The sequence below is a fragment of the Candidozyma auris genome, chromosome 2 (assembly GCF_003013715.1).
Source record: "Candidozyma auris chromosome 2, complete sequence".
Classification (NCBI taxonomy): Eukaryota; Fungi; Ascomycota; class Pichiomycetes; order Serinales; family Metschnikowiaceae; genus Candidozyma; species Candidozyma auris.
Genome location: NC_072813.1, coordinates 2,315,369 through 2,342,828, shown reverse-complemented (window position 1 = coordinate 2,342,828; position 27,460 = coordinate 2,315,369). Strand labels below are relative to the sequence as shown.

Genomic DNA, 27,460 nt, shown 5'->3' with positions numbered 1-27,460 from the left:
AGGTCATGTCTTATAGCATTCACAACCTTCCGTAGAGATGACTTTTATACTTGTTAATTGTTATGGATCAGGAATGATTTATCATTGTCATTTATTATGGATCAAAAATATTGTATCATTGTCATTTATTATGGTTCATCAACCTCAGTATTTTTCGTAGCCCACGCTTTCTAGTCTCTCAGCTTTTTGCAAGACTTCCTCTTCCATGTTGTTCATATATTGGGACATTTCATCTAACCACTTGTAGTCATAGGCTCCCAAAATACGAATGGCCAACAAGGCGGCGTTTATACTGTTATTGATGGCAACAGTGGCCACAGGAATGCCTCTAGGCATCTGCACAATCGAGTGCAAAGAGTCAACTCCGTCCAAAGTGGAGCCCTTAACAGGAACACCAATGACAGGCAAAGGAGTCATGGCAGCAACCATTCCTGGCAAATGAGCAGCACCGCCGGCACCAGCAATGATCGCTTTGATACCTCTTGAGGCCGCTTCGATGGCAAACTTGGACATTCTGTGTGGAGTACGATGAGCAGACACAATGGTGAGTTCGAAGGGAACACCAAACTTCTTCAAGATGTTGGCGCCAACAGACATCACGGGTAAGTCAGAATCTGAGCCCATGATAATGGATACTAAGGGCTTCTCCTTTGGTTCAATCTCCTTTGGAAGGGAGCTGCTTTCACCCAAGATGAACTTAAGTTTGCTTTCAGCTTCTTCCATAGAAGAGCCCACCACGTTGATATGGCCCATTTTACGCTGGGGCTTGCTGTCCTTGCCGTACAAGTACACCGAGGCGTTGGGGGTCTCTAAAGCACGGCGACAAATCTCCAACTCGGCGTTCTTCTTGTCCTTGTCACCAAGAACGTTAAGCATAATAGCATTTGTGTTTGTTGTGGAGAAGGAAGTGAAGCCTTTGGGCAACGGCAAGCCAGCTACAGCTCTTACGTGGGCTTCAAACTGGGAGGTGACGCAGGCATCGATGGTGTAGTGGCCCGAGTTGTGAGGACGAGGAGCAATCTCGTTGATCAAAAGCTCGTGATTGGGCAACAAGAACATCTCCACTCCAAAGATACCACAACCAGGGAAGGACTTGACGGCGTTTTGCGCCAATATTGAGGCTTTCTTCTGCAAAGTGTCCAGGACTCTGGCAGGAGCGTAAACCAAATGGCATATGTTATCCTTGTGGTGGGTTTCAACAGTAGGATACGCAAACACCTCGCCTTCAAGCAGTCTAACCACCATCACTGCCAATTCTTTGGTGAAAGGGCACCATTTTTCGGCGTAAAGAGGTCTGTTGGACAAAAATTCTAGCGCCTCAGGAATGGCCTCTTCATTCTTCACAACGAAGTTTCCTCTACCGTCGTAGGCCATCGTTCTCGACTTCAACATAAAGGGAAAGCCAAGCTTAGCGCCAATTTCTTGCAAACCCTCCTTGGTGTTTTCTTTCACGGCAATCGACTCAACCACATCAACACCGTGCTCCATCAAATGGGTCTTTTGAAGGTACTTATCCTGGATGAGCCTGATTGTCTCTGGGAACGGGTAGATGGGCACATTGTAGGTCTTTTCGACCGTCTTCAACGCCTCCACGTCAACGTGCTCAATCTCTATCGTCAACAAATCACATTTTTTGGCCAACCTGGTGATAGCATCGACATCCTTGAATGAGCCGTCCACATGGTCGTCCAAAGCGTTGATCTGCTTGGCTGGAGAATGAGCAGCGTCAAGCACCACAGTTTTAATGTTGAGTCTGTGTGCAGCCTCAACAATCATCCGCCCCAACTGGCCGCCTCCAAGAATTCCAATTGTTTTGCCGTCCATGATAATGAAGATGGTAGTTGTAGTTGGTGATGTGAGATGCGAACAGAGTCAGAGGTGCAGTGACATCGATGGGGCATCTCGCTGATGTTGGTGAGTGCAAGATAATGACTGTAGAAGAAGGAATTATGAATATTCTGGCGAGATTTTGATTATTTGGGAGGGCCAACTTTAATTAAGCTCATTTCTTATTTTTTTCCAAGTTGTGTACTTGCTGAGTATGTTGATGCTCATAGTAGCTTCAATTAATGGCTGCGAAAAGCTATTAGTGGGGAAATTCTTAAGTACATGAAGAGCCTAAGAAATGTTTAATGAAACCTGGGCTCTTGTGCGTCAGCTTTTATGAGATTTTTGATAATCTTTAAAACATTTTGTGAATGGCTTAAATGTGCTTGATAGATTATGTAATGGCATAGCTCTGAAAACACTGTACGAACTAACTCTTAACCTCTGAAAATTACTTTTGAATTGACATTAGAATTTGCGATTTTTTCATTGCATTTTAAGTTATCTGGCCAATTTTTGAAATTCTAGTATGGATTCATGGGAGAACTTTGGATTGTCGATTTGTGTTGCACAATGATATTGATGACTTCGACAAAAGTATTTACGTCCAGAATCTAGTTGATATTCGAAGGCACTCAAATTATGTGCGAAAAACGTATTCTTCTGGCTACAATTTGTATAGTACATGGCTCACGCTAAGGGCAAAGGAGGCAATCATTGAAGCTTCTTTTCAGCTCTCATAGATGGTTCATTCACTAATTACTGCTAAGAGATTGTACCCTGGACAAATTGTGGCCACTTGCTGCATTCCATCGGCGTTCAGAATTACCTTCTATGTGTCCCTAGTGTCCAAATGCTTCTCATTTGAATACCTCATATATCTCTTGTTCTTGATACCTCCTTGATCTCTTTGTCGTTTATAAATCGCTTCTCTATCAAAGTGCCTTTCATTCAGCCCATACCCGATGAGCTTGAGCGTCTATACTCTCTATATTTCCTACTGCACGAGAAATCATCAAAACTTGGTGTGACCTCTCTTCTTGAGTCCTCTCTTTCTGATTCTGCTGGTGTTTTTCAACCCTGACGTTTTCACATTCTTCAAAGACTCAGCTGGAGCCTTCTCCTCGGGCTTGTCTTCCTCCTCCATGGCATCTTCGCTCTTTTCCGCCTTTTGCTTTTCAGCAAGCGCCCGGGCTCTTTCAGCGAGACGAGCGGTTCTCTCGTTGACAAAAGCAGCAAACTCACCTTTTCTCTTGACGGACTTGGCCCGCAACTTGGACTTGCTTCTCAACGATTTGGCCATTTTTAAAGAAGAGAGTGGTGCAAGTAGATTTGACTCGGGATGCGATGAGCTTCGCGCAGGATCTCAGATAGGGAAGGTATGGGGAGGAAAAGATGTGGTCCAATGAATGGACAAAACGAGGGTGCTTTCGGCAAATAATGGTTCTGCAAAGTTGATTGACGGCAATTTTTTTTTATGTATACGGTACTGATGAATTCCGATGTTTTCGTCGTATTTTATGATATGGTGCTAAGCAATGAGAGTTGTGGAGGTTTTCGCAGCCATGAACTTAGATCTAGCCAGACTTGCAAATGTAACGGAGGAATCAACAACGGATGAAATTTCTTGACTACTCGTTATAACTCAAACATTTTATTTATATCCATAGTTCCCTAAGCTATTCTCTCTCGAGTCTATTCTGAGAGCTTCATCCGTATTTATATTTCACCCACCCCCCTCATACATAGTTACTGCTCAGCACCACTCTTCCCATAAACAACTTCTCCTCAACACAACCCTTCTTTACAATCACTTTCGCTTTATTCTTCACAGAATTCCGATTCAAGAAACAGGTGATTCAGCCTTGCTACCGTGCTAATCGGGCTAACCCAGCGCTTTTCGACCGCTCTCCGTTTTCATCACTTCGGCTCTACATTCTCGCTTCGCCCACATTACAATTTAAACTTTAATCTTTAGAACACGCGTTTACTTGTGTATCCCATTGTTGATGCTCTTGGATTTAATTCCACTCCTCTCAATGGAGACCCATTCCCTCTAACAAAGACTCTATAAGCGTTCCCTGTACTAGACCTTAAGCCTTCATAGCGTTCGTTACGTAGTGTATTGTTTGGCACGGCCCACTGGCGTCTTCATACTGCTAGCACTGATAAACCCAAATAAGATTTTTTTTTTTTTTTTTTCTTTGATCTCCCTGCAACCCTTTGTTTTGTTTTTGCTCTTTCCTGTTTCAGTCTCTCCTCGTTGTCTTCGATGTGGTTTTTCGCAGCCATTTGATTGTGGCTACTCGTACAGCCAGCATTAAACTTTATCGCCAATCGAACAGAGATCAGAAAAATTCCTTAAGCAGAAGCTTCCTCCTCATGACTGTACTTGTTACTTTGCCTTGCCCTGTTTTGCAAGATGTACTACTCGACATTGTCCTCTAGCTTTTATACGTACTCTGTTGAGCGCCTCTCCTTTACCCCCTGAGTCCCATAGGAACCGCTCTTTTGAACACACAGTAGATTTCCAATCGAATTCTCTAAGGCAGGTATTTCCAATATTTTCAGATGTCTTGCAAATATGCCACGTCAGGCATCCACTATTCAAAGGTGGAGACTCACGTGCAAACGGGTAGGGCTTTAACCCTGAACATACCCACCTCATCCCAGAGCCATAAATCCGTGCACCCCCTTTGGTCACGTGCATTGTTCAATGCTCACTTTGGAGGATTGTTACACTCACTATAAGTGAGACTTTCTCATACAAAAGAGGGAGCGCATCCTGCAGGCAAGCCCTCACAGTTTTCGCCCTCACAAAAAAACCTCTATTGAAAATTTTCTTGCTCCCTTTTTTATCTTCTTAAGTCAGCTACTCAAAATGTATGTTTAATATAACGTCGTTAGAATCTATGCTGAATTGAATCTATTGATTGTTCCAATGCCCGCTGTCCAATCTGCCCGATTTCCCCCGTCAGATCTACCTTTCCTCCCAGGAAGGGTTTTAAAGATGATCCACAACGTCACACAAACCCTTTAAATTCAGCTAGATCTTTCAAGTCCCTCGAATTGTGTACTAACTGCCAGGCCTAACCTTAGAACCCAGAAGAGACTCGCTGCTAGCGTCATCGGTGTTGGTAAGAGAAAGATTTGGTTGGACCCCAACGAGACCACCGAATTGGCTTCCGCCAACTCTCGTGCTGCCATCAGAAAGCTCTACAAGAACGGTGTCATTGTCAAGAAACCAGTGACTTCCCACTCTAGAGCTTCTGCCAGAATCATGGCTGAGTCCAAGAGAAACGGTAGACACATGGGTCTCGGTAAGAGAAAGGGTACCAAGAACGCCCGTATTCCAACCCAGGTTGTCTGGATGAGAAGATTGAGAGTGTTGAGAAGATTGTTGGCTAAGTACAGAGATGCCGGTAAGATCGACAGACACTTGTACCACCACTTGTACTTGGCTGCCAAGGGTAACGCTTTCAAGCACAAGAGAGCTTTGGTTGAGCACGTCATTCAGGCCAAGGCCGAGGCTGCTCGTGAGAAGTCTTTGAAGGCCGAGGCCGAGGCCAGAAGATTGAGAAACAAGGCTGCCAGAGAGAGAAGAGCCCAGAGAATCGAGGAGAAGAGACAGGCCTTTTTGAACGAAGCTTAAATTTCCCTCTCAAGTATCATATAGTTTTTGTATCTTCAAGACCCGGTGGCGCATTAATCACACGACCAATAGCGATGAATGGTGTAGGCGAACGTAAGCAAGATATTACGCAGTTGTTTATTATTGTACAGATGCATATTAAAGGCGTCTCCCTGGAACGAGACAGAAAATAATTGAAAGGATTGCGGTAAACAAAAGAATGAGTGCTAGAACCCATAATGATCTCTTGAGTAGAAGACGGTAAATAAAAAGATCGTTCACTTTTAGAAGTGACTTTCCTGGGATGAATGACTCGCTGAACCCAAGAAACGCTAAGATAGGGTCGAGACGGTAAATTGATGATACAAGGCAGTAGAAGCCAATAAAGAACAGCGCAATTATCACGGCTCGATAGCCTTTGGATAAATCTAGAAAGATCAATGTGAAAGCTATCCAGAACGATGCAAAGATGAAGAAGAAGCCAACCACAATTCGAGCGTTGATCGAGCGATTGACGTTTTTGATGGCAACAAAATTAAGGAAGTTCGGCAAGTCGTGGTTTTCAATGATGTTAAAAACATATCTCTTTACCCCGTTGAAGACGTCTGGGTCGTCTCTGCCCTCCACCTCAATTGCATTAATGATGTAGTTGTTAAGTTTGGTGGAGAGATTGAGATTTTTCTCAGAGTCCTCAACAAAGTACTTAAGCAAAAGATTATGCGACGATTCCTTGAGGTTATTGCGTGTGATAAAAGATCCCGTGCTGTGTTTTGAATCTCTGATAATTTTTTCGAGCAAAGATGGGTTGATAGACGATCTTCTAAGCGACTGGTAGGTCTTACCCTGGTGTGTCTGAGTGCTGCCTGGCTGCGGCAGCTGTGGGTAGCCGAAGGAAGTGTTTGTTTGGTCGAAGGAGTCGTCAAGAAGTTTTGAGTTCGACGAGACCCTCTTTTCGTGGATTCCTCCAAACAGAGCGTGATCCACAATTGGTGACGGTGGATTCACAGCCTCTTCTTCCTGATATTTGTCGATGAGCTCCTTGATTTTTGGATCCACATCATTCAAGTTGATCTCACCTCGAAGGAATTGCGAGAGTCTATTGGAGTCGTTGTCCTCTAGTATATGGTCATTGATAATAAGGTCCAAAAGCATCGACAGCGAAACGGATTTGTGTTTGCTTCCCTCTGTCAATGGATATGAGTCTCTATGTGGGCTCCCGGAGAGGCTCTGCTGCTGTCCTAGCACGGGAGTGCCATAATGAGTGGAGCTTCTGACTATTGAATCTCGAAGGCCCTTCACGTAGTGTTTGCAAAGATTCAAGTGAGCAATAAGATCAAACCAAAAATCCAAAAGGTCCACGTTGTTTTCCACATATTGCATGTACAAGTAGAAAGTGTACAAGTTAACCGGCAGTTTCGTCTTGTTGGAAAGAATCTCTCCCAACGTCGGGAGCCGAGATAGACTCACCGCATTATTTGTCTGATTCAAGTTGTCCAAGTTCGACAAATAGTGTGTTGCAGGCTTATCTGCCTGGAGTTTCTCGGACATGACCAACGAGAGATTAGGTATTTGGTAGGTATTGAAATGGTGAAGCTGGATGGCTGGCGAAAGGTAAACAGAGGATGTGCTACCGTGTGCAGGAATTATCAAAACTGTTTCAGGGGATCTATATCTGGCGAAAATTAGCCGAAAAAGGTCAAATAATATTGGAGAAAAATTTTGCGGTTGGTTTTTGGCGGGTAATCAAGGGCCTCTGCTTATGATCCTTTTCGCCGACGCCAATGGCTTCATTGGGTTCTCAGAGGGGAATGCGATGGGTGCAAAAGATCGCCTAACTTTGGTAGAAGGCGAAGTCAGAAATGGCACCAGATGTGAGTACGATTCGGAAAAAGCAATGAGACGCTTTTGGTGAAATTTTTCAGAGAGTAAATTTTTTTCTAATATTCCTTGGGTTTTTTTTTGACTTTCTTTTCCTGTTCATCCAAAGGTGAGCGAAGTTACATGTGCTATCTTGATGGTAGTAAATGATGCTTGCAAAGAAAACACGCAATACCGGCAAGATATATATTAGATTGTTCTTTGTCTTGAGAACGGTTCAATTTCAGTCTAAATTGGGATTTCGGACGATTTTCTGGTAAATCATGGGTTTGAACTTTCATGTATTCGATGTTAGATCCATTCTTGATTTAGACCAACCTAGCGTTCCAACGACTTGAAAATTTATGAGCTTTTGTGCCTTATAGCGGTTAAGCTTAAGTAAAAGAAACAGGTATCAAAAAAGCACTATCGACTATGGTGAAGAGTTCGTAAATTACAATGTGTTTTCAAGTCATAAAGGCTACTAAAATCTTGATCGATGAGACGTCATCGCCACGGTGGAAAAGCAAGTTAATCCAATTGGGTATAATTATCATCGAGGAATGATGATCGGAAAGGCTGCACGAAACGTGTTTGTTGGTGTGTTTGTGAGAGCTAAATGACTCAATTACAGTCTTTGAGCAACCCACTGATCAGCTCAGTGCTCCTGACACCTGCCATTCTACCCAACAGGCATCGCTTACGATTGACTCATCTGAATGTGCTGTCGATTTTCAGAAACAATGAAGAAATTAGCCGTGCTGAAGCAGTCTGCGCTAACTCATCATGAGTAATAATTTGTTGCCTAATTAAGCACACGTAGTTCAGGTGCATTTTTTTTTGTTTTATAAAACAGCAGGGTTTCTAGAAATTGCAGCAGGTTCATTCAAACGTCTTAAAAAGATTACATCACGGGTCGCCAGCCAAAAGAACCTCTTCTCAGTGTTACTAGGACCCAGCAGGCTTGAGAGGCGGCTGCAAAGAGAGAATCCGACTGATAAGATGGTTGTGCCATGATTTAGTTGAGGCAACTGAAGCCGAGGATTTTAATGATCTGCTTTCCAGTTGATTGCCAACGCTCAAGAGATATCAACAGCGCAAACAGGTGTAACGTCAAATGTCTACACTGCAATCACCACACTTCAATGAAGCTACTATCAGTGGTCTGTGATTGCTTGCTCGAGGCTTTGAAGATACAGCAGGCGCCTGACTGCTCTTTGAATTTTTGAGTCCCGAGTCCCCACTAGCAACGTACCTCTCTTATCCGGATCAATACCCCATCGAAACCCAATCAATGCCCCCATCAATTGGCCCTTCCCAGAGAGCAATTACAACAAAAAAAAAAATTACAGTTGGAATCGTCGTGATCAGCAGACTACGAAAATCAAGTTCAATCAGGAATAATCAACTAAGTTTGTACGGTTACTGTTTCCCACGAGGATCCGGGTAAGAGGGGTGTGTGTCGGGTACCCCATAAAAACCCACCTCGAGTAAAGAATGCACTTTAGCGCCCAAAGAGAAGCCCGTAAAGCAAGAATACCCTAAAATCAGCATTGACCAGGAAACAATGCAAAGACAACCATTGACGAGGAATTAGTAAGCTCCAGAAAACAATGCGATGAAAGCACACAAAGAGAAAGCAAAGTCATGGAACGAGGAGTCAGGACGACAGCGAGGTTGCAGCGAGCCTTGGGGAAGTAGAGGAGAAGGCAGAAATGTAACCTGGGGCAAATCAAGGGAGGCAGAAAAAATGAGGGAGACAGAGCAAAAAAGAAAGAAAGAGGCCCCCCATCCCAGCGAGGGTGGAGCACAGGAGGAGAGTCTCACCCACCCTCCCCCCACGCGGCCGGGAAGCCCGCCAGTGAGTCCGAGCAGAGACTAGTAGGGAAACCGAAAACGACCAAGGTGAAACGACAGCAAAACGAAGGCAACGCGAAACGAAGACTACCTAGGCTACGAAGGCAACGGAAGCGTATTTCCAGGGCCAACCCACTTTGACTTTGTGTAAAGAGCGAGCGAGCGAGTGACTTTTTTTGCAATCTTTCTTTCCGGGGCCGACCTCGTCTCTGCGCGGTTGCCCAAAGCCACACCGCCAGGCAGAAAGCGCAGAAACCGAGCCAAGGGAAAAGAACAGGCGCTTGCAAAGAGGAAACCAACAAAAAATAAAAGAAATCAGCATAATTACAGCCCAGTCACGCTGAACAACGCAAATCACCCTGGCTCGCTGCTCCCAGGCCGCCAGGGCTGCCAGAGAATCGCACGATTCCTCCAGTCATGTGCTCTGATAACACGGCACGGCATTTTCACTTTTTTTTTTCTCTCTTCCTTTTCGCACCCACTGATAACAGCCACAGCACAGCGCTCATTAGACTTCGCGGGAGATAAGCTGCGACCACCGATCAAGTTATCAAAATGGAGACTGCAACCTTCGTGGGCAGAGGCCGGGTTTAGAGGCTTCGTTTCTTGTTATCTGGCAGGGACGGTGACGGCGACGGTGACGTTGTCAGTGACGTTGTCAGTGGAAGTGAGCGCCTGCTTGGAACCTGGGGCCTGAGCCTCAGCGAGTCGCACGCAGACGCTGGAGAAGTCGCTGCCAAATTGTGGCAGCCAGAGCACGCTGCACAAAACTGTAACAAGACCATCAGCGAAAGCTGTGAGGACACTTTTCTATTGCACTTTGCCTGCTAGCACGTTGTCTGCGTTGGTCATTGTGGTGAGATTTGTGGGGCAGCCGGGTTTATCTGCGTGAGTGACGATTGGCCTGCCTGGCCTGCCTGGCGATTGAAACTGTGCTTTCTGGAGGAACATTTTTTCATTATTTTTTCCTGCTTGTGGTGCTGCCTTTCCTGCGCACCCGCATTGTCCTCTATTTTCGTTTCCCCTGCGAGCCTTTTTTTCGCTTTTACTCCAATTGCATCCAGTAATCTGTCGCTCTTCGTTTTAAACCCCTCCCGCCCACTCTCCTCACGTACATCAATAACTTAGTCGGTTTTTTTTTGTTGTTTTCACTTTAAAATTGTCCCCCATATTCAGCACATCGGCCAAGGCACTTTGATCCTCTGGCCCTTTTCCTCGTCTCCTACGGCCCTTTCCCTCCCCGGTTTGTTTCGTTTCCTCGTCTTGTGTGATGGGCTTAAACTTCCTCTGGCCCAGCGCCTTGGGGCCCTTTGCCAGTGTCAGCCCGGCCCCTTCGTTTTCCGTCGCCAGTTTCCTCCAAACCTACGTCTTCAAGCTCAATAATAGCTTGTTTCCTGCCCTTTCCGCTGCCTCGGTATCGTGGATCAGCAACACCGGCAAGAACGCTGCCCACTCGTGTGCTGCTGACGACTTGGAGCTTTCCTTGGGCAACGACCAGATAGAGCTCTTTGACAACTACTTGGCTCCCCAGGGCAAACAGCCTCCGCAGTCCAACCACGGCTTCCCTGCTCACTTGGAGCTGGCGTCCATTCCAGACGCTGATTTGGCTCCTTGGGGGTTTGACTTCCCCCCCGGTGCCTGACTTCTCGTCCACGCCTTCGCTTTCGTCGTCCTACCAGACGTCGTCCATCTCCTCGTACCCAGACAACCACCACCATCACTTGAGCTCCTTCTCCCACCCGTACGATCTTCCTGAGCCTCGCTTCGAGCCTCCCAAGTCCCACTTTGCGCTCAACATGATTGGCTTGAACCCACATCCCCATGCTTTTTTTAATGACTTCAGAAGATCTCCAAAGTCCGAGGACTCTCCTATGGGCGCCTCAACCAGCGAATCTCTGGTGCTGTTTATGGATGAGCTCTTCATTAAGAACACTCCTTCCACGGCGCAACACTTCCCTCCTTCAGGCTTCATCGAGTCGCCCCAGCCCCAGCCCCAGCCCCAGCCCCAGCACTCCCCTGCTGAAGCCTCCAAGAAGAGAAAGCACGCCTGCAGCTTCGCCAGAGATGAAAGCAGAGACCTACGATTTCAAGAAAATCAAGGTCGAAAACCCAGAGCCTCAGGTCGAAGTCGAAGATCGCAAAGAGGGCGCCAGGTTTGTGTGTTCCGAGTGCAACGCTTCGTTCAAAGTGAAATCCTACTTGACCCGTCACGCAAGAAAACACAACAACGCCATGGCCTTTAGGTGCCCCTTCCATGATGTTTCCACAGTAGACGGCATGGGCAACGTGATTAAGAGCGCCGCTAAGTGCCATCCCACAGGCGGCTTTTCCCGTCGTGACACCTACAAAACGCACTTGAAGGCACTACACTTCATTTACCCTCCTGGCACCAAGTCGAGTGCCAGAAACAGTACAGGCGGTCGTTGCGCGGGATGCTTTGAGTATTTCGAGAGCAACGCCAGATGGTTGAAGTATCACATTGAATGTGACCAGTGCAAAGGGTTGCAAGACCAGGGCAGAAACCAAAAATCCCTTGCCCGCATCAACGGACAGTCCCATCCAGCCACCGTCAACGGTGCTTCTACGATGAAGACGGAGACCTATGACTAGGCTGGCTCTGGTCTAGACTTCTACAAATCTTTCACTTCTTCTGTCTCGCCCCGTCGGTTCAATTGTGGACATCCATGTTTAACCATGCTGGTGACGGGCACTTTTCTTCTTCCATTTTAATGCTTCTAACGTTTGGCTCTCGCCTGTACATGTTAATATATAACTTTGATAATATAATTGAGATACACTGATATGTAGAAATTACAGTCTATTTGATGATGTCAATTTCATTGTAATAATCATGCTTCAGACACCGTTATCGGTAAATCGACTGATTCCAGAAACCACGCATAGTCAACCAAACGGCAATCAGGGCTTCTTAATCCAGAAAGACCTCCACTGACATTAGGGGTGCCACAGATTAGGTGACACAAGAAGTCGAGATAACACATTGTGCCGTAAAAAAAGCGCAAACCCAATTTGTAATGAGCTGACATAAGCGACCACGGACTTGTCCGACATGTGTACGTTTTTCACGAATTTCACTTACCATATTCTATCTTTCCCATTGTTCTTACTGATATCTCTTATCTCTCTTGGGCTAGTGCTCGCCACCGTTGCCGTCCATTGCCCATGTTGCATTTTGACATTTTTGACATTCTCGGCAAAAGCTACCCGTAAGCATTGCGGCTCTTCCAAGGGTCATATTTGAGAATGGTCCGCTTGAAAATACTTGGGCAGGGTCGTTCTCGACCGTAAGTGAGCCACAGCTGGATCAATGCATCAATCACGAGGAAAGCTTTGCAAAGTTACCAAAAGATGCCTCATGATTGATCCGGTGCATGAACATCGAATCAAGCTTCGATTCCGAAGAAGTACAACGCAGGTATTTGGTTGCTGCTGTAGGAGCATGTTGGCCAACCAGCAAGGTAATTAACTAAGGACGCGTTATCTTGTTTCGTTATCGAGGAGGTGCTACCTTGGGCAGAAGGGGTGGTCAAAATAAAACTTATGTAAATTTTTGGGTGTAAACCAGATGATCATTCAGAAATTAAGTAAATCTCGTAGGAAATACTGTTTCAGATTCCTCTCAAGTGTCATATTTGGCGCCCGATTATCATATGGAGTAGAGGAACTAGCCACATCAAAAGAGATCCTCATGATATGGCTATCTATGTCGAATTTGATGCCCCCCTGTTCTTTAGTGGCATGAAAGCCATGGGCCATGAGGACTCTAAAGAAAAAAAAAAAGGGGTATGAATCTGCTTCTTTTACTTCGTCTCTGTATTCTTCATGCTTTCGTTGGTCGTTCCATTGCTGATGCCCAGAACAAGATTCGTAGCCTCTTGCAATTGATTGCCAACTGCCCTGTGAATTCACGTAGGTACAGACAAAGATGCTTCTCGGTATCAAGACAAACGTTGTTCATGTGAGAGGCAAACAATGCCTCACGGATCTAGGGAGTCGATTCGACTTGACAGTGCGATATAGTTCACTTTTAGGACTCATTCACCTCCTACTAGAAGCAGCAACGTCAACTTTAAATTATGGTACCTTTTTGTTTAGTTTATTCACCGTTCGTCAACCTGCAATGAACTTTCACAAACTACTCGATCCTTCAATGTACGACACCGCTGAGCACATAAATGGTCGAAGTCCTTCAAAAGAACTCATCAAAGCAGGTAAAGTTCACTCCTAGCTGTTCTCAATTCACTTCATGTCGGTGCTTTTCATCACTGAGCCAATGTAGTCCTGGAGGTAGTTGTTCTCATGAGTATACTTTTCACAAACAGCCTGTGAGTCCCTCACGTTCTGCAAAAGTCGAGAGATTTCCTGCTTGAGATGAAGCACCTCTTCCACTTTTTCTTGTTTGGACTTGCTCATGCTATGTAGTAGATTGTGTTAGCTGAATAACGCGCGATAATGAAGTCGCGTATACTCAAAGAAGAGTGATGAGAAATAATTCCAAAAGAAATCATTAAGAAATATCAAGTATTGATAACTCTGATTGATAAGGATTATAGTATTGAGAGAAGAGGAATGAGGGTTTAAAAAACTTGCCGTTTGTCTATAATGGTCATTTGTTGTGCGTGCCACAGGGTATTTTGCAGCCAACGAGGACTCGACGAAGCAACGCTACAAATAGATCAACGAAAACAACGCCACACAGAGATTATCGAGTATTCATGTGATCCTCCCAATGGCACTATGATCCTTGCAGCTTCCCTTTCGAAATGTATCCTGACTAATTCTTTACCATGATGATTGGCTGGTCGTGTCCCTACCAGAAGTAGCCAGCCGCCTTCCAGAAAAAAAAAGTCAGTAATTTCATCAACACTATCTACGAATACATCAACTAGCTACTACACAAAAATGTCTTCTATTCTCGACAAATCTTTAGACGACATCATCTCCACAAGAAAGTCCCAAAGATCTCAGGGCAAGAAGAAGGCTGTTGGTAAGGGCACCGGTAAAGCTCAAAAGAAAGAAACAGTCTCTTTCAAGAAGGCGGCTAAGAAAGTCGCCCCTCGGCCCAAGCCAGCTTTGGACTTGACTTACGCCACGAAAGTGGTCGCACAGGGCTTGCCCCGTGACTTGAAGCAGGATGCTATCAAGGTATGTTAGAAACTCTCTTTGACTTAAAGAAGAGAATCGGAAATGTGCAGAGGTCCCCACGAAGAGCTCACGTAGAGCGAGTGGCGACCATCACATTGTGAGCTGAATAAGAATTCTGGGTGGCGAAGCCTTATAGGATTATCAGAAAGCTCAAGCAGTGGTTTGGACGAGATCATCTTTTTGCACTTGTTTCATCTACCACTCTGGTTGGACTTGTCCGGCCATCAACAAAGGCTGTACGGTGAGCGAAGCTAATCTGGTTTTGTTATACATGCGAATGATTTGGTTGCAAGATTTTATCGGCACTGGCTGGACCAGGCCGTTTTGGGGTTGCGTCATTTCACTATTATTTGGGTTTACGGATGCATAATTTCACTTCACAAGGGAGGCTCATTTCACAAGAGAAGAGAGGACTAATCTTTGATTCAACATCTCATTGTCTTTTGTTGTCAATTTCCCGAAACTCCTGTGATATAGATTTCATTTCTTTTACATTTATCTGCGCCAAATCACTCACAAGAAGCATACCAATTAGCAGGACGACGAAGGTGACCACATTGCACAATCAATTTCATCATTGCTTTCGGATTTCGCAAGGTCACCGGGATTGCTTTTCAAGCTCATTTCGTCTCGTGTGGACCCGTTTGCCTAAACATGTTGTTGGGTTGCTGAGAGCTTCTAAAGCCACATTCACACCCGATTTCTTTTTTTTTCTTCTTCCCGAATGACAAACTAACAAATGTAGGAATTTTTCCAGTCGCAGATTGGTGGCGTGTCGGTTGTGTCGATGAATTACAACGAGAAGGGTCAATTCAGAGGTGCTGCCACTATCATCTTCAAATCTCACAAAAACGCTGTCAAGGCTGTTGAGAAATACAACAACGCGCCTATCGATGGTGGCAGCTCCAAGTTGAAGATGGAGTTGGTGATCGATCCAACCAAGAAACCCTTGGCCGCCAGAATCACCGCCAACAAGACGGAGCCTGTTGCTACTCCTCAGCAGAAGAAGCAGCAGGTGCTCAAGCAGAAAGTGCAGCAGAAGAGACAGCAGCTTCAGAAGAAGGCAAGCAACGGCAAGCCTAAGAAGCAGACCAAGAAGACCGCCGAGCAGTTGGACCAGGAGATGTCTGACTACTTCAACAACAACTAAAATGTCCGTTAAGAGGGCAGACTCCTCTTTGTACGTATATATGTTTCGATAAAGGTTCTGTGTTGCTCGAAGAACCATAGCTGAAGTGGAACACATTTCCCCTAGTGCACTATTTGCAACCCAGTGTGTTTAGTGCACATAGGCATTCTCGGGACGTTGACGCGGTTCCAGAAACGGTGATGTTTTTCACTCGCTTGGTTGTCAGCCTCTATGTAGTTCGCGATATCCGTAAACTCCAAGATTAGTTAAGTAACTCCACATCATCGCCATGCCCAACATCGAGTATATTATCACCGCCGAATTCCACGTGGACAAGGGCCCATCTGTCGTTCACCAGTACCCAGAAACTCTCCCCGGGTACGAGTTTCTCCCGTTTTTCCCCGAGCTCATGCTCCCAGACCAAATACACCGTCGAGAAGAAGACTTTACCCTATTTTTGCTATTCAGGAACAAGGCTACAGGCCATTTCCATTATAAGAAAGATGCCAATTGCACTAACGATATTTATTACATGTACACGGTGGTGAAGAACGTGAGCGATGAGAGCGTGAGGAGAGGGCTGGTGATCAAGGCCCTATGTGTTATTACGAAACTTTCCTATTTCAAACATTTCAGGCCGCTCCTTTTAATTTGCTTGGACAAGTATTTTTCCGCCAACGATGAGAGCCTCCTAGCGCAATTGTATGCTGCGATCAATGCCAACGACTTTACCGTCAACAGTGTGGAGCAGCCGCTTCTCAAGAGACTACTAATAAGCTCGGTGCTAGACTTACCGCTTAGTGAAAAGATCTACAACGACGAGCAGTTTCGCCATCGTCTTTTAGGAATCAAACTGCCCAACCGAGATATATTTATTCGCAAAGATCTCTCGTACAACTCGATTGTTACTTTTGCAGACATGAAGATCCCAGTAAAGGTGCCGATGTTGCAGCTTCCAGACACCGTGGGGGACTACATGAACCCTACGGACTTGAACTTGAAGCCCAACTTGATCAACTTGTTGAGTGCACGCTTGGCGACAAATCATCACAACAACGAGTTGACCATATATGGTCTTTCCACGCCGCCCATCATTGTGCTCATCAACGCTGTCTTGACAGGTAAGAGAATAATATTTTTGAGCTACGAGAATTCCGCTGGCCACATTATCGACTTGATTTTGTTAACTCTAAAGATCGTCTCTGGAGGAGGGATCCTTACGGGCCTTCTAGAAAACTACAATGTGTTTCCCATGATCGATGTGTCCAAGATCGATCTCTTGAGTGAGTGTGACTCGTATTTGGCGGGCACCATCAACCCGTTCTTTAAGGCACACGAGGCGATTTGGGACGTTCTTTACGATATAGACGCTAATGAGTTCCGCTTGGCCAGCCTGCTCGACGAGCCCGAGGTGTCCAAAAACTCCATCATCGGCGAAGACGCTCGTTTCTTGTCCAACTTGCAATTTTCTCTATTCACTTACAATGACGACCTTACGACTCTACAACTCATCTTCAGAAGGCACATCAATGAGCTTATACGAATACTTGTGTCACTGCGCAACTATAATGATCCAGCCAACAAACAATGCAGTTTGCTAATGGACGGTGTCGGCTACTACTGGCATAGCGATACCAGCAAGCTCATGGAGATGTCTTGCTACCAATTAATATCCTCGAGGTTTCAGGACCTCATGTACTCGGGCAAGTTTGCTTACAGCTTGCTTTTACCAAACCTTTCCAATGAGCTCAACCTAATGATCGACCTACAGCACCACTTGCAAAAGCTATACAATGCTTCTAACATGTCTAGTCGTGCCAAAGTGCATGAAAGAGAAATCTGGTTCAATATCTTGAAGTATCTCATCAGCGGCAGGTCGCTAGAGACGTTTCTTCTTGTCACATACCTCATCCCACCAAATTCCTCAACGAGCTTACAAAGCTCAGGGGCTCACGGGGGTAACATGACCATCTTTGATAAGAATAAAGGAATTGAGCTTTTGCTTATGAACTTGTTCAATGAAGATGACCAGGTCAAGCTGAACGTGGTAATGATCCTTCAGGAACTCGAAGACAACTTCTTCTGCGGGTGGTGCCTTAATAATTTTATGAAGTCTAATTACGTCTACGAAGTCGCCTTCAGCGAACTCGTCGATACCCAATAAAGCTCCTGTTGTTCTATATACAAGGTAAAGTGAAGCCCAGGTTGCTACTCCTTATCGTTTTTGCCACTTTTCTGCTTGAACACATTCCAAACGCTCAAGCGGTCACCTGGTGTACGTGACGAATATGCCTGACCCGATCCAATGTACTTGGACTCACGGCCCGTGCCTTCGTAATTGAGGTTAGGGTTGTTCGTTGGGAATCCTCTTCTGGTGGTCTTATCCTCAAATTCTTCCTCACGCTCCAAGCTAATGTCACTCTCCTTCAAATGTCTCTCCTCCTTGAGATATGCAATGTGTTTCTTTCCTGCAACCACTAGTACCACAGCAGCGGCACTGTAAAGCCCCAATTTCGTGATCAAGCCTCTGCTAGTCTCCATGAAGAAAAGTGGTTTGAGAACGGTACTGCAGTTGGTGACCTCGTCAGACTAAATGCTGTGAGCGAGGGATAAGCTTTTCCAGCGTAATCAACGATAGTATGGGAGAAGGAACATGTATCTTAAAAATTCAAGTCTTTGCACCCAACATTATCGGGCAAAGTCGATATCCTCGGCTTTAGCCCACGTTCAACCCTTCACAGAGGGGAAGAAAGATTCAGTTTCAGGGCTTGAGTGGCTTGCGCGGCTACCTGACTCTATCGGGAGATTTCAATGGGGCCCCAAAAAAAAGCGAACGCAGGCAGCACAAGGAGCGAGGGTATTCTCTTAAAGTTAACTTCAAGTGCTTGTACATTGTGCAATTTTTAGACAAAACTCAACTTTTGTCTTCAAATTCCTACTAACTACATTCACCGCCAAGTTGATTTCGCCCGTGTATTTCTTGTTGACGGCCGTCACCGTGTGCTTCATTGCTGTGAAAATGGGGTACCTCCAGAAATTGAAATTCTACATCAAGTCGTTCATATTCGGTTCCCTCATTGCTTCGTGTGCCCTTTACGGTGTGTTTGCCTCGATCTTCCTTCGAATTATTGGCAAGTCCGAATATGCACAGTACACGGTGGCCAGGGCGTTCTACCATCTGTTCAGCCGCTTGTTGGGTATCAAAATAGTTATCAAGAACGAACACTTGTTGCATAAAAAACCTGCCGTGGTGATCTCCAACCACCAGTCTGCATTGGACATCTTGGTGTTGGGAAAGATTTTCCAGCCAGGCTACACCGTCACGGCCAAGAAGGCCTTGAAGTACCTTCCTTTCTTGGGATGGTTTATGCTTGCATCGAAGACCTTTTTCTTGGACAGAGCTAGGGGCGAGAAGGCTAGAAAAGTGTTGGATCAGGCGCTTTTGAGCTTGAAAGAGAATGACAGAGCGCTCTTCATGTTCCCTGAGGGTACTCGTTCAGCCATCAAAAAGTTGGACATGCTTCCATTCAAGAAAGGTGCATTCCACCTCGCCAAGCAGGCGAAAATTCCTGTGATCCCAGTGGCGGTGCAAAACTACAGCACTTTGTTCCACTCGAGGGACAAGATCTTCAAACGTGGAGAGATTGTCATTGAGGTGATGGAGCCTGAGTCGAGCGACCACTTGGAGACAAAAGAAGATGTGGACGAGTTCGTCATTCTGATCAGAAACAAGATGCTCAAGTCGATCGAGAGCATGGGTTACGCTTCCACCGTTGACGAAAAGAAGCCTACCCCAGCATCGCCCGTCGAACAGGAAAGCAACGAGGCGGCATCGGATGAGAGCGTGGAGGTGATTTCTGAGTCGACCCCTTTGATCTCCACTGACTAGTTTTAGAGTGCTGGATGTGTTTGGTGATGAAGTGAGTAGACCACTTTTGCAATTAGATAAGCTACAGTGTTTGTACTAAAATTACGAATAAAGATTAATATTGATGGTCGTGGGATGAAGGGCAACCGAATTCGGCGGCAGCTTTTTATAAAGAGAACTTTATAGTGGGGTAAGAACGTCGAAGATTTAAGTAGAGATGCTAGTAGGATCCTGCTCATCACCACATATTTCAGAATAGATGGGACGTATGCCCCTCAGACAAAAGAAAACTTCTCCCTGAATTTTATGCTTCTGATGCAATGGAAACCCTAATTTTTCTCGAAATAGTAAAAAATACAGAAGCACAGATGTGACCGTCTTTGGTGTAGCTCTACTGTTTCCTAGAAAGACCACCTCTGACGGCTGCGAAACACAGGTACTACCAACGTTACCCAAATTACCACCCCCCTCATTCAAATTCAATGATTCTCGCGCCGTTGGAAAATCTGCCTCCTAAACCACCGCTTCCAAGCACCTTCCAGAAGTTTTCGCCTGGATCACCATTTTGTTCACTCTTTTTACTTCCCCCCGCTACGTCTCTCTTGCCCTCTGAAAGCGATTTTTCACATCTCACGCGCGATTTCACTTAATGGCTGCAAAACAGAACACATTCTAGCAACAGGACAACGACAAAAAAAGCCTAGCCAATACAAAAGCAAACGAACAAAAAAAAAAAAAAACTACAACAAGATGTTTCCAAACACCTCAAAAGCTTTGCAATCAATTAAAAAATCAAACATTCCTCGCAACCCACCCTCGTTTGTTTACTGTGTCTTTCCCTCAGTTTGTCGTGTCCCAGAAAAATCGAGGCGCGTCACGATCCAATCACTAAAAAAACCTCTACTGCAGAAACCTACTTCAACTAGTAGCTAACTTCAGCCCATCTTCAGACCAAGCCATAAAAATCCATTTTTCGTGCAATGTCGGAGCCCGATTTGCTGCACCACTATAAAGTGCTCAAGCAGTTCCTCGACATTCTGGACGACCTGGGCCAGAGAGCGAAGAGCACAAGCTCCAGAGCCATGAGAGCGAGGGAGAAGCTCCTCAAGTTGCTGAGTGCCCAGTTCCGTGAGTTGAGCACAGACGTGTACGATGAGTTGAAACGAAGAATCGACGAGTCCAGGGCAGAGCCCGACTTTTTGCTTCCAAAACTGACGTTCCACCCAAAACGTAACCAGGCGAGACAAAAGCTCTCCCTGTTGCCTCAAACAAGGTTCAAGGACTTGGTGCTGGACATCAGCTATGAGATCTCCCGCAGAAACTTGCACATTCCCAGTGATTCGACGGGAAGCGTTTCTGGTCAAGGCCAGGGTCCTCAATCGCCAGTCTCATACGTTCACCAAAAGACCCCCTCGCACGCTTACTCGCAGTCGCTGTATCAACAGCACTCCAAAGGAGGATCCATCGCGGAAAGTGCCGATTTGAATCGTGTGGCCGATGAGGACATCTCTCATCTGACGGTGAATGACACACCAAGGGAGGCGCCTGACGATTCTATTGACGATCTGCAAGTGTCCCACGAAGACACCTCCAAGCAGACCATTGCCGTGCAGCCCACGACTGTTATTCCTACAAAGGCCAATTTGACGTGGTCGAGTGACGAGGAGGACGAAGATGAGTCGAAGGAGGTGCAGCAGCCAGCCCAGAGAGAAGTGGTTGAACACAGTAATGGCAGTAGATCGCTTGACGTCGAGATCGACGAGCTTAAGCGCTCACTCCAGGCGTCCGAGGAACGCGCAGAGCAGCTTGAGAAGACCAACGAGGACCTCAAGACGAATTTGGCAACTACGCTCTCGCAGAAAGATGCTCTTGAGGCTGAACACAAGCAGCATCTTGCCAAGAGCGCCAATTCGGTTGATCCAAAGGAGCTCAGTGCCCTCCGGGACGAGCTCGAGAGCTTAAAGTCATCCAGTGCTGCATTGAGACTTGAGAATCAGGCGTTGAAGAATAAGCACTGGAAGGACTCGAGGCATCAGTCTAGAGACCTCGCCAATTTATCGAGAGAAGACTCGCTGTCCAGTCACCTTAATAGTTCGCCAGGCCATCAAGGCCCTCGTTCTCACTCAGGTTCATTGACCCAGGCAGTGGAAGCAGTCTCAAGATCTCAGATCAGTGGCTCTCCGAATCAGTCTCCTCCCAGATCAGCTGCTCTCCCAACGTCTACTACGGACATGAGTGTCAACGAAGAGTTGAAAAAGCTTCACGACAAATTGCAATCCATGGATGCATCTCATGTGCCTGTTTCAGTCTCCAAGAAAGAGCAGCTTTTACGTACTGAGGTTGCAAAATGGCAGCAAAGATACCAGGAATCCCAAGCAGGTATTATCAAGAAAAATATTCTCTCATCTGAACCTCGGTTGAGGCAGAATGTATCTCCAGATGGCGTAATACCGTTGAAGCTGGCGGCTCAGTTCTTTGCCGCCATAGAGACATTTATCACCAGCGTTTATGATGACGACTCTGATCAGGACGTCCTTTTTGAGAAGATGTCACACGTTGCATGCCTAGCAAACAAGCTTGCACTCGCCAGCGATAGGAGTTCCTCGTATGAGCACGAGCACCTAGCTACAAATGTGAGAGAAGCTGCCAGCCACTCCTTGACTGCTACGAGATACTATGGCTCTAATAGTAAGCTTTTACCTCGAGTTCTTGTTGAAAGGTCAGTTGACGAACTCGCCTTCACTGTATGCGATCTTGTGTCTGCTTGCAAGCTCAATGATGGTAATGGTGATGGTGAACTTACCCAAGCAAGTCAAATCAACCAAAGCCAGGTCCAGGAATCCAACGATGCCATACGACCACTCAAAATTGGCAAGTCAACGAATCTCAGTCCTCCGGCTGGTAAGGATAGGTCTGCAAACTCTCGTGGCGTGAGCCCAATGGAGGACTATTCTACCCCAAGGCTGCACACTCTTTCGAAGGAGTCTCTTAAACCTGTCAAGAATGAGACGCACGTTGATACCCCTAGCCCAGCCCGGATTCTTCCTGGATCTTTGCCGATGGGTGAGTCCAGTGACCAGGTCGACAAGGAACCCCAGGAGGAGGAACCTGTGAAGAAGTTGTCTATGTTCGAAAGACTAGCACGTTCCAGAGCAGAGGAAACTAAGCCCGCAACACCCGAAAAGGAGAAGAAGTCAATTGACCTGGACAAATCAAATGGTGTGGCCAAAGCTGGCGCAGCAGTTGCAGCAACTGGCGCAGCAGCGACAGCAGCTACGTCAGCGACGCCAGCAACGGAGTCTTTATCTGCCGAGAGCAAAGATCGTTCTTTGACCGAACTCAACAAAAAATCGAACGCGGTGTTTGAATCGGATAAAGCAAATGCCGATGTGAAGCCTGATTTTGAAAAGAACCCGTCTCAAAACAAGGAGAACTTAGCTCCTTCAACTCCACATTCTGCCTCACGCGTCAATATCTTAGACAAAGTCAGACAGTTTGAGAGCCCCGAAGAGAACTCCAGTAACAAAGTGTCATCAAAAACGAAATCTCCCTCTCTGATGTCTGTGAAGAACGCAAAGGAATTGTTATCGAAGGACGCAAGCGCAGCAAGTAGCCCCAATCAGCTGAGTCCAGCTAGTCAAAAAACAGCTGAGAACACCCCAACTAGAAGCAGAAGTCTTTTCCAGACTCTTAGAAATAAATTCGCCGGAGAACCGAAGGATGAGGAGGATAAGACAACACCACTTAAAAATGAGAGGAAGAAGGAAACGAGCGAGGATGTCAAGCCATCTGAAGCTGTGGAGCCATATGAATCTGTCAAGTCCAAGCTGATTGATGCCAATCAACCAGAAAATGCAGCGAAGCCCGAGTTGAAGGAAACCACTGATCATTTCACCGATGAGAGCGTGCTGAAGGCTACAGGCGCCGAGACAGCTTCAAAGGCTGCTGTCGGCCTTACTGCCGGAGCTGCTTCTTTTGCTGGTGCCAAGAAGGCTGCTGAGAGCATCAAGAAGCTTGAAGAGAAGCCAACTGAGAGCATCAAGAGGCACGATGAGAAGATAGGTGAGGGCATCAAGAAGGTCGAAGAGAAGCCAACTGTTGACGAAACACCCAAGGTTGACCGAGACCTCGATACTAAGAAAGAGCAGGTTCCAGCGGGCTCATCAACCGGCTCTTCTGAGAAAGGGGAGGTTGGGTTGAAACAAAAACCTTCATTAAAATCACTCTCTAGTAAGTCACCCTCTTTCAAGGTGAAGAAGGTAAACTATTCAGAGAAGAAGGAGGAAGAATCAGAGGAGGAGAGTGACTACGATGAACAGGAGGAAGAGGCTAGACAACGGCAGGAATATAGAAAGTCGATGGCAGCAGCTACATTCAATTTCGACTTGTTCGATATTGACGACCCAGACAACACGTTAACCCAAGTGTTACTTTATTTAGAGCATCAGACTGTCCAAGTGATTTCCACAATCCAAGACTTACTTACCGCTATAAAAAAACCTGACGCAACTAGGGGTGAATTGAGAGAAAATTCCAAGGCCATTTCTGAAGTGATCAGGCAGATGGCAGAAGCTACCAAAACTTCTATGAACCAAACGCGTAACTACCAGTTGAAGGAGCATGGCTCGTGGGTGGTTACGAGTTTGGAGGACTGCAACCACCGTATGAACAACCTTTGCAGACCCAACGCTGACAAGAGCGACGAAGAATTTGCAGACAAAAACTTCAAGCAGCGTCTTGCTGGAATTTCGTTTGATATTGCCAAGTGCACTAAGGAGTTGGTGAAAACGGTCGAAGAGGCCAGTTTGAAGGAGGATATTGCCCAACTCGACGCCAGACTCAATCAACCCGATGACGACTTGACGTGAGCATACAATCTCGTCAATTTTGTCTTGTATAATAGTTAAGGAAATGCTATGATAATCGTTATATAAATGTCGTAAATCGTACTAGTGAATGTATTTGTTGAGAAACTTCTGGTGCTTGTCTGAGTGCAACGTGTCAGTGGTATATGTCGGCAAAGACTCCTTGCGAGGCTCTACTTTATTTCTAAACGGGGTGTTTCGCCACGAGCTTTTACGTGGCAGTTCCAGTTTATTTTGTAGCCCCTTGTGGTTCTTCTTATCCTCATCCTCCTTCACCTTCTCTATCACCTCCCGAGATTCGACATTCTCATCTTCCTCACGCTCATCGTCTGTGACACTTCCACTCTCCAAACTCAAGGAGTCACTATTATGACGTTCTGATGGCTCCAGGTTCTCCAGTTCCCCTTTTTGCCTTTTGGTGCTTGATTCCGGGTCTTCCAATGCTCTCTTCCCGAGACTCGTAGACACTTTTGCACCTTCAATGTCGGGCCTCAATTTTAGCCCCATCTGCCCACTCAAGGCTCGTGCATGCTTGATCGTATTTTTTATGGGATTTGCTCTTCCTCGCTTACTTTCAAGCGTGGGTCTATGATTTGTAGTCATCACGAGTGTTGAAGATTATATGCGCACTCATGTGTTATATAGCAAGGGCAATAGAGTTCAAAAGGGGGGTAGATTGGATTTACTATTGCTACTTTCAGAAAAACAGCTTTTTAAAGTCGTTTTGTGCCATGCCTTATATAAGTGTGATTGTAAATGTGTATTCCGTTGCTGTGTGGCCATCTTATGTACAATGTGGATGAGCTTTTCGCAGCCATTTCCGGGTGTCCCGTAGCCGAGATATGAGTTGATGGTTGGCGCTGGAAGATATACGAAGATAACAAATTCCTGACTTCCAGGGGGACATTTCATCGGGAACATTATTTTCCGGACCTGAACTCGAGCCTCTGAGCTTCGTCACCTGTGTCTCCTCGGAACAAAGAATCCTAGTGTCATCTTCAATCTACTCATTGTCGCTGACAATTTCATCTTCCCAGTCTTCGTCTTCGTCGTCTTCATGGCTCTTGCGCTCGGGCATCAAGTCTGCCATGATAGGCCCGCCAAGTGCACTCAAAAGCTCAGATACCTGGCCAGCCACATCTGGGTCCATGGCCTCAGCATCAGCACTGTTCAACACTCTATAGCCCTGGGTGAGCGCCGAACGAGCATCGTGAAGCCCCGACTGAACGTCCTCGTTTTCCGAGCTAATCACCTCTCTCAAATCAATCTCTCTGTAATCGCTTTCCGCTGGTACTGACTCTGGGTTAGAGTCACCGTAAATTTTCTTCGCACGAAGCAAATGAGCCAACGCTTCGTAGTAGAAAGCGTCAAGCGCATTATCGTTGATTTCAGCAACGCTTGCTGCAATTGACGGAGCGACGTCGTACATTTCAAGCTCAATAGCAAATCTCGAGAGGCCCAAGAGCGGCTGCACCAACTCCACATACTCCAAAGAAGCGTCGACGCCATCACCTTTATCGTGAGACTCCTCCAAAGCCTGCTTTTTGGCCTGGAACAACTCCCACGATCTCTGCAAAGCTTCTCTGGCCTCGTCGTTTTTCTGCTGCGATATTCTGATCGAAGCCAAATGCGAATGGGCCTCCGGATTTGTCTCATCAAGACTCAACGAGTGCGAGATCAACTTGTCACACTGCTCCTCCGCCTCTGGCTCCATGCATAAGTCAGTCATCCAGATCTCGATCTCAGCGAATATACCCTGGTTCAACTTCTTGATCAAATGCCCCGCCAAGTCCTCTGTGGAAGGGTACAACTTGGCAAGCTCCACAAGCACCGTATCATCGGTGCCCAGGTTATCCACCACCTTCTCAAGCTGCTCTTGAAGCTTGGCCAACGCCACGTTGATATGTTCAATTCCATCACTTCCGCCAATGATCTGACCCAAGTACAAGAATTTGTCGACGCCCAAGCTGCCGTCTGGGTCCAGAGACACCGCTTTTTGCAATACGTTATAGGCAGCCTCAACGTCGTTTGCTTCTAGTAGACACTCACCAAACACCTCGAGGAGCCTGGGGTCGTCGCTCTTTTTGGCAACATGGGGCCCCAACAACTCTAACGCTTTGGTCTCCTGGCTGCTCTGGAGGAGCGCACGTGCCTTGGCAATGACCTCGTCCATTAAAAGAAGTTGTGATGAGATTGAGGTAAATTTCGCGATGCACCGTCAGGTGGGTAATGTAAGGGAAGCTAGAAGAACTGACAATCTCGAATATAGAAAAAAACCGAGCTCCTAGATACAGCAATATAATTGAATTTTAAAGCTCTTTATTTATTGCAAATTGGGCCACGTACTTGCGATCGTACACTCACATGATTTTGCACCCATTTGCAGCCAAAAGAGGGCCCTTGACGGGGCCCTCAAAAGGGGTTCCTACCAACTCCACATTTGTTTCGAAATACTACTCGAGCTCTTGATATCTCAATCATTGAATATAATTCAAAACCCCTCTTTACAAAATTTCTTCCAAAATCACGTTGGCCGAGAAATACATTGTCCCATCACCACCACACCATCTCATCGCGGAACTCATCTATCAACTGCTTTTACTTATGCTACCGAATGACAAACTTGAACAGCTTCAAAACGAGTACGCCATACTTCACCTTCTCTATCACAGAAACTACAACCAGCACAGAGTGGCTGTTTGGTGGCGGTATTTTGATATGATCCACAGGGGAGTGAGGAAAGTGCTACGAGGAATCTATGAAGCCCAGGAGGCAAAGAAGATACGAAGGAGAGAGGAGTTGGAGAAGGAAGTTGCTGCAGTGGCATCTCACTTGCTTACTAGAGTGATGGGGAAAGCGTTTTATCATTTCCATTCGGTGATCGCCTTGGGTCAATTTGTCAATTTAGGGTTTGTCTTGGTGGCCAACTTGAGTGCCCTTAGATCGCTACTATTAGAGATTGAGGGCGTTCAAAGCAGGAGACACATGCAAGAGAAACCTTTGAAATCTGTTAAAATCGATGCTGATGATATTGGCGAGGAGTTGACTATTGATCTGGTATCAAAGCCTGAACCTCTGCCAGAGGTCAGGACCATAGACTTGTTTGAGGACATTGCTCCAAAAAAACGCTCAAGAGAGGAACCAGATTCAGGCAAGAGTGAAAAGAAGAAGAAGAAAAAGAAGAAGAAATCCAAGTCTGCCATCGACGACATCTTTGGCTAAGGACTACTGAAATTATTGCATTTTACTGTACAACATGT

The 27,460-nt window shown here is 46.1% G+C and overlaps 14 protein-coding genes across 14 annotated transcripts; 8 read left to right on the top strand and 6 right to left on the bottom strand. All coding sequences in view use genetic code 12, as the record gives it.

Annotated features, from left to right (window-relative positions):
- Positions 1 to 144: 144 nt before the first annotated feature.
- On the bottom strand, positions 145 to 1,824 carry ADE2 (phosphoribosylaminoimidazole carboxylase ADE2; the record flags this gene model as incomplete). The annotated part of the gene is made up of 1 exon (XM_029036042.2): positions 145 to 1,824. One exon carries the CDS (start codon positions 1,822 to 1,824, stop codon positions 145 to 147), a length of 1,680 nt encoding a protein of 559 aa, XP_028891284.2.
- Positions 1,825 to 2,842: 1,018 nt separating this feature from the next.
- On the bottom strand, positions 2,843 to 3,130 carry CJI96_0002527 (uncharacterized protein; the record flags this gene model as incomplete). The annotated part of the gene is made up of 1 exon (XM_029036041.2): positions 2,843 to 3,130. One exon carries the CDS (start codon positions 3,128 to 3,130, stop codon positions 2,843 to 2,845), a length of 288 nt encoding a protein of 95 aa, XP_028891283.1.
- Positions 3,131 to 4,209: 1,079 nt separating this feature from the next.
- On the top strand, positions 4,210 to 5,479 carry RPL19A (60S ribosomal protein eL19; the record flags this gene model as incomplete). Its single annotated transcript, XM_054702095.1, has 3 exons — positions 4,210 to 4,215; positions 4,700 to 4,710; positions 4,915 to 5,479. 3 exons carry the CDS (start codon positions 4,210 to 4,212, stop codon positions 5,477 to 5,479), a joined length of 582 nt encoding a protein of 193 aa, XP_054558070.1.
- Positions 5,480 to 5,617: 138 nt separating this feature from the next.
- RAX1 (Rax1p) lies at positions 5,618 to 7,006 on the bottom strand (the record flags this gene model as incomplete). The annotated part of the gene is made up of 1 exon (XM_029036039.2): positions 5,618 to 7,006. One exon carries the CDS (start codon positions 7,004 to 7,006, stop codon positions 5,618 to 5,620), a length of 1,389 nt encoding a protein of 462 aa, XP_028891281.2.
- Positions 7,007 to 10,442: 3,436 nt separating this feature from the next.
- Positions 10,443 to 10,814, top strand: CJI96_0002524 (uncharacterized protein; the record flags this gene model as incomplete). The annotated part of the gene is made up of 1 exon (XM_054702094.1): positions 10,443 to 10,814. One exon carries the CDS (start codon positions 10,443 to 10,445, stop codon positions 10,812 to 10,814), a length of 372 nt encoding a protein of 123 aa, XP_054558069.1.
- A 422-nt stretch (positions 10,815 to 11,236) lies between these two features.
- On the top strand, positions 11,237 to 11,782 carry STP1 (Stp1p; the record flags this gene model as incomplete). The annotated part of the gene is made up of 1 exon (XM_029036038.2): positions 11,237 to 11,782. The coding sequence occupies one exon, from the start codon at positions 11,237 to 11,239 to the stop codon at positions 11,780 to 11,782; it is 546 nt and encodes a 181-aa protein (XP_028891280.2).
- Positions 11,783 to 14,095: 2,313 nt separating this feature from the next.
- Positions 14,096 to 15,488, top strand: CJI96_0002522 (RNA-binding protein; the record flags this gene model as incomplete). The annotated part of the gene is made up of 2 exons (XM_029036037.2): positions 14,096 to 14,338; positions 15,084 to 15,488. 2 exons carry the CDS (start codon positions 14,096 to 14,098, stop codon positions 15,486 to 15,488), a joined length of 648 nt encoding a protein of 215 aa, XP_028891279.2.
- Positions 15,489 to 15,756: 268 nt separating this feature from the next.
- Positions 15,757 to 17,631, top strand: MEA1 (Mea1p; the record flags this gene model as incomplete). The annotated part of the gene is made up of 1 exon (XM_029036036.2): positions 15,757 to 17,631. The coding sequence occupies one exon, from the start codon at positions 15,757 to 15,759 to the stop codon at positions 17,629 to 17,631; it is 1,875 nt and encodes a 624-aa protein (XP_028891278.1).
- A 44-nt stretch (positions 17,632 to 17,675) lies between these two features.
- CJI96_0002520 (uncharacterized protein) lies at positions 17,676 to 18,008 on the bottom strand (the record flags this gene model as incomplete). The annotated part of the gene is made up of 1 exon (XM_029036035.1): positions 17,676 to 18,008. The coding sequence occupies one exon, from the start codon at positions 18,006 to 18,008 to the stop codon at positions 17,676 to 17,678; it is 333 nt and encodes a 110-aa protein (XP_028891277.1).
- Positions 18,009 to 18,486: 478 nt separating this feature from the next.
- SLC1 (1-acylglycerol-3-phosphate O-acyltransferase SLC1) lies at positions 18,487 to 19,356 on the top strand (the record flags this gene model as incomplete). Its single annotated transcript, XM_029036034.2, has 1 exon — positions 18,487 to 19,356. One exon carries the CDS (start codon positions 18,487 to 18,489, stop codon positions 19,354 to 19,356), a length of 870 nt encoding a protein of 289 aa, XP_028891276.1.
- A 959-nt stretch (positions 19,357 to 20,315) lies between these two features.
- On the top strand, positions 20,316 to 24,203 carry SPA2 (Spa2p; the record flags this gene model as incomplete). The annotated part of the gene is made up of 1 exon (XM_029036033.2): positions 20,316 to 24,203. The coding sequence occupies one exon, from the start codon at positions 20,316 to 20,318 to the stop codon at positions 24,201 to 24,203; it is 3,888 nt and encodes a 1,295-aa protein (XP_028891275.2).
- An 81-nt stretch (positions 24,204 to 24,284) lies between these two features.
- On the bottom strand, positions 24,285 to 24,803 carry CJI96_0002517 (U2-type spliceosomal complex subunit; the record flags this gene model as incomplete). The annotated part of the gene is made up of 1 exon (XM_029036032.1): positions 24,285 to 24,803. One exon carries the CDS (start codon positions 24,801 to 24,803, stop codon positions 24,285 to 24,287), a length of 519 nt encoding a protein of 172 aa, XP_028891274.1.
- Positions 24,804 to 25,203: 400 nt separating this feature from the next.
- Positions 25,204 to 26,373, bottom strand: CJI96_0002516 (uncharacterized protein; the record flags this gene model as incomplete). The annotated part of the gene is made up of 1 exon (XM_029036031.2): positions 25,204 to 26,373. One exon carries the CDS (start codon positions 26,371 to 26,373, stop codon positions 25,204 to 25,206), a length of 1,170 nt encoding a protein of 389 aa, XP_028891273.1.
- Positions 26,374 to 26,804: 431 nt separating this feature from the next.
- Positions 26,805 to 27,422, top strand: RMP1 (Rmp1p; the record flags this gene model as incomplete). Its single annotated transcript, XM_029036030.1, has 1 exon — positions 26,805 to 27,422. The coding sequence occupies one exon, from the start codon at positions 26,805 to 26,807 to the stop codon at positions 27,420 to 27,422; it is 618 nt and encodes a 205-aa protein (XP_028891272.1).
- Positions 27,423 to 27,460: the final 38 nt, after the last annotated feature.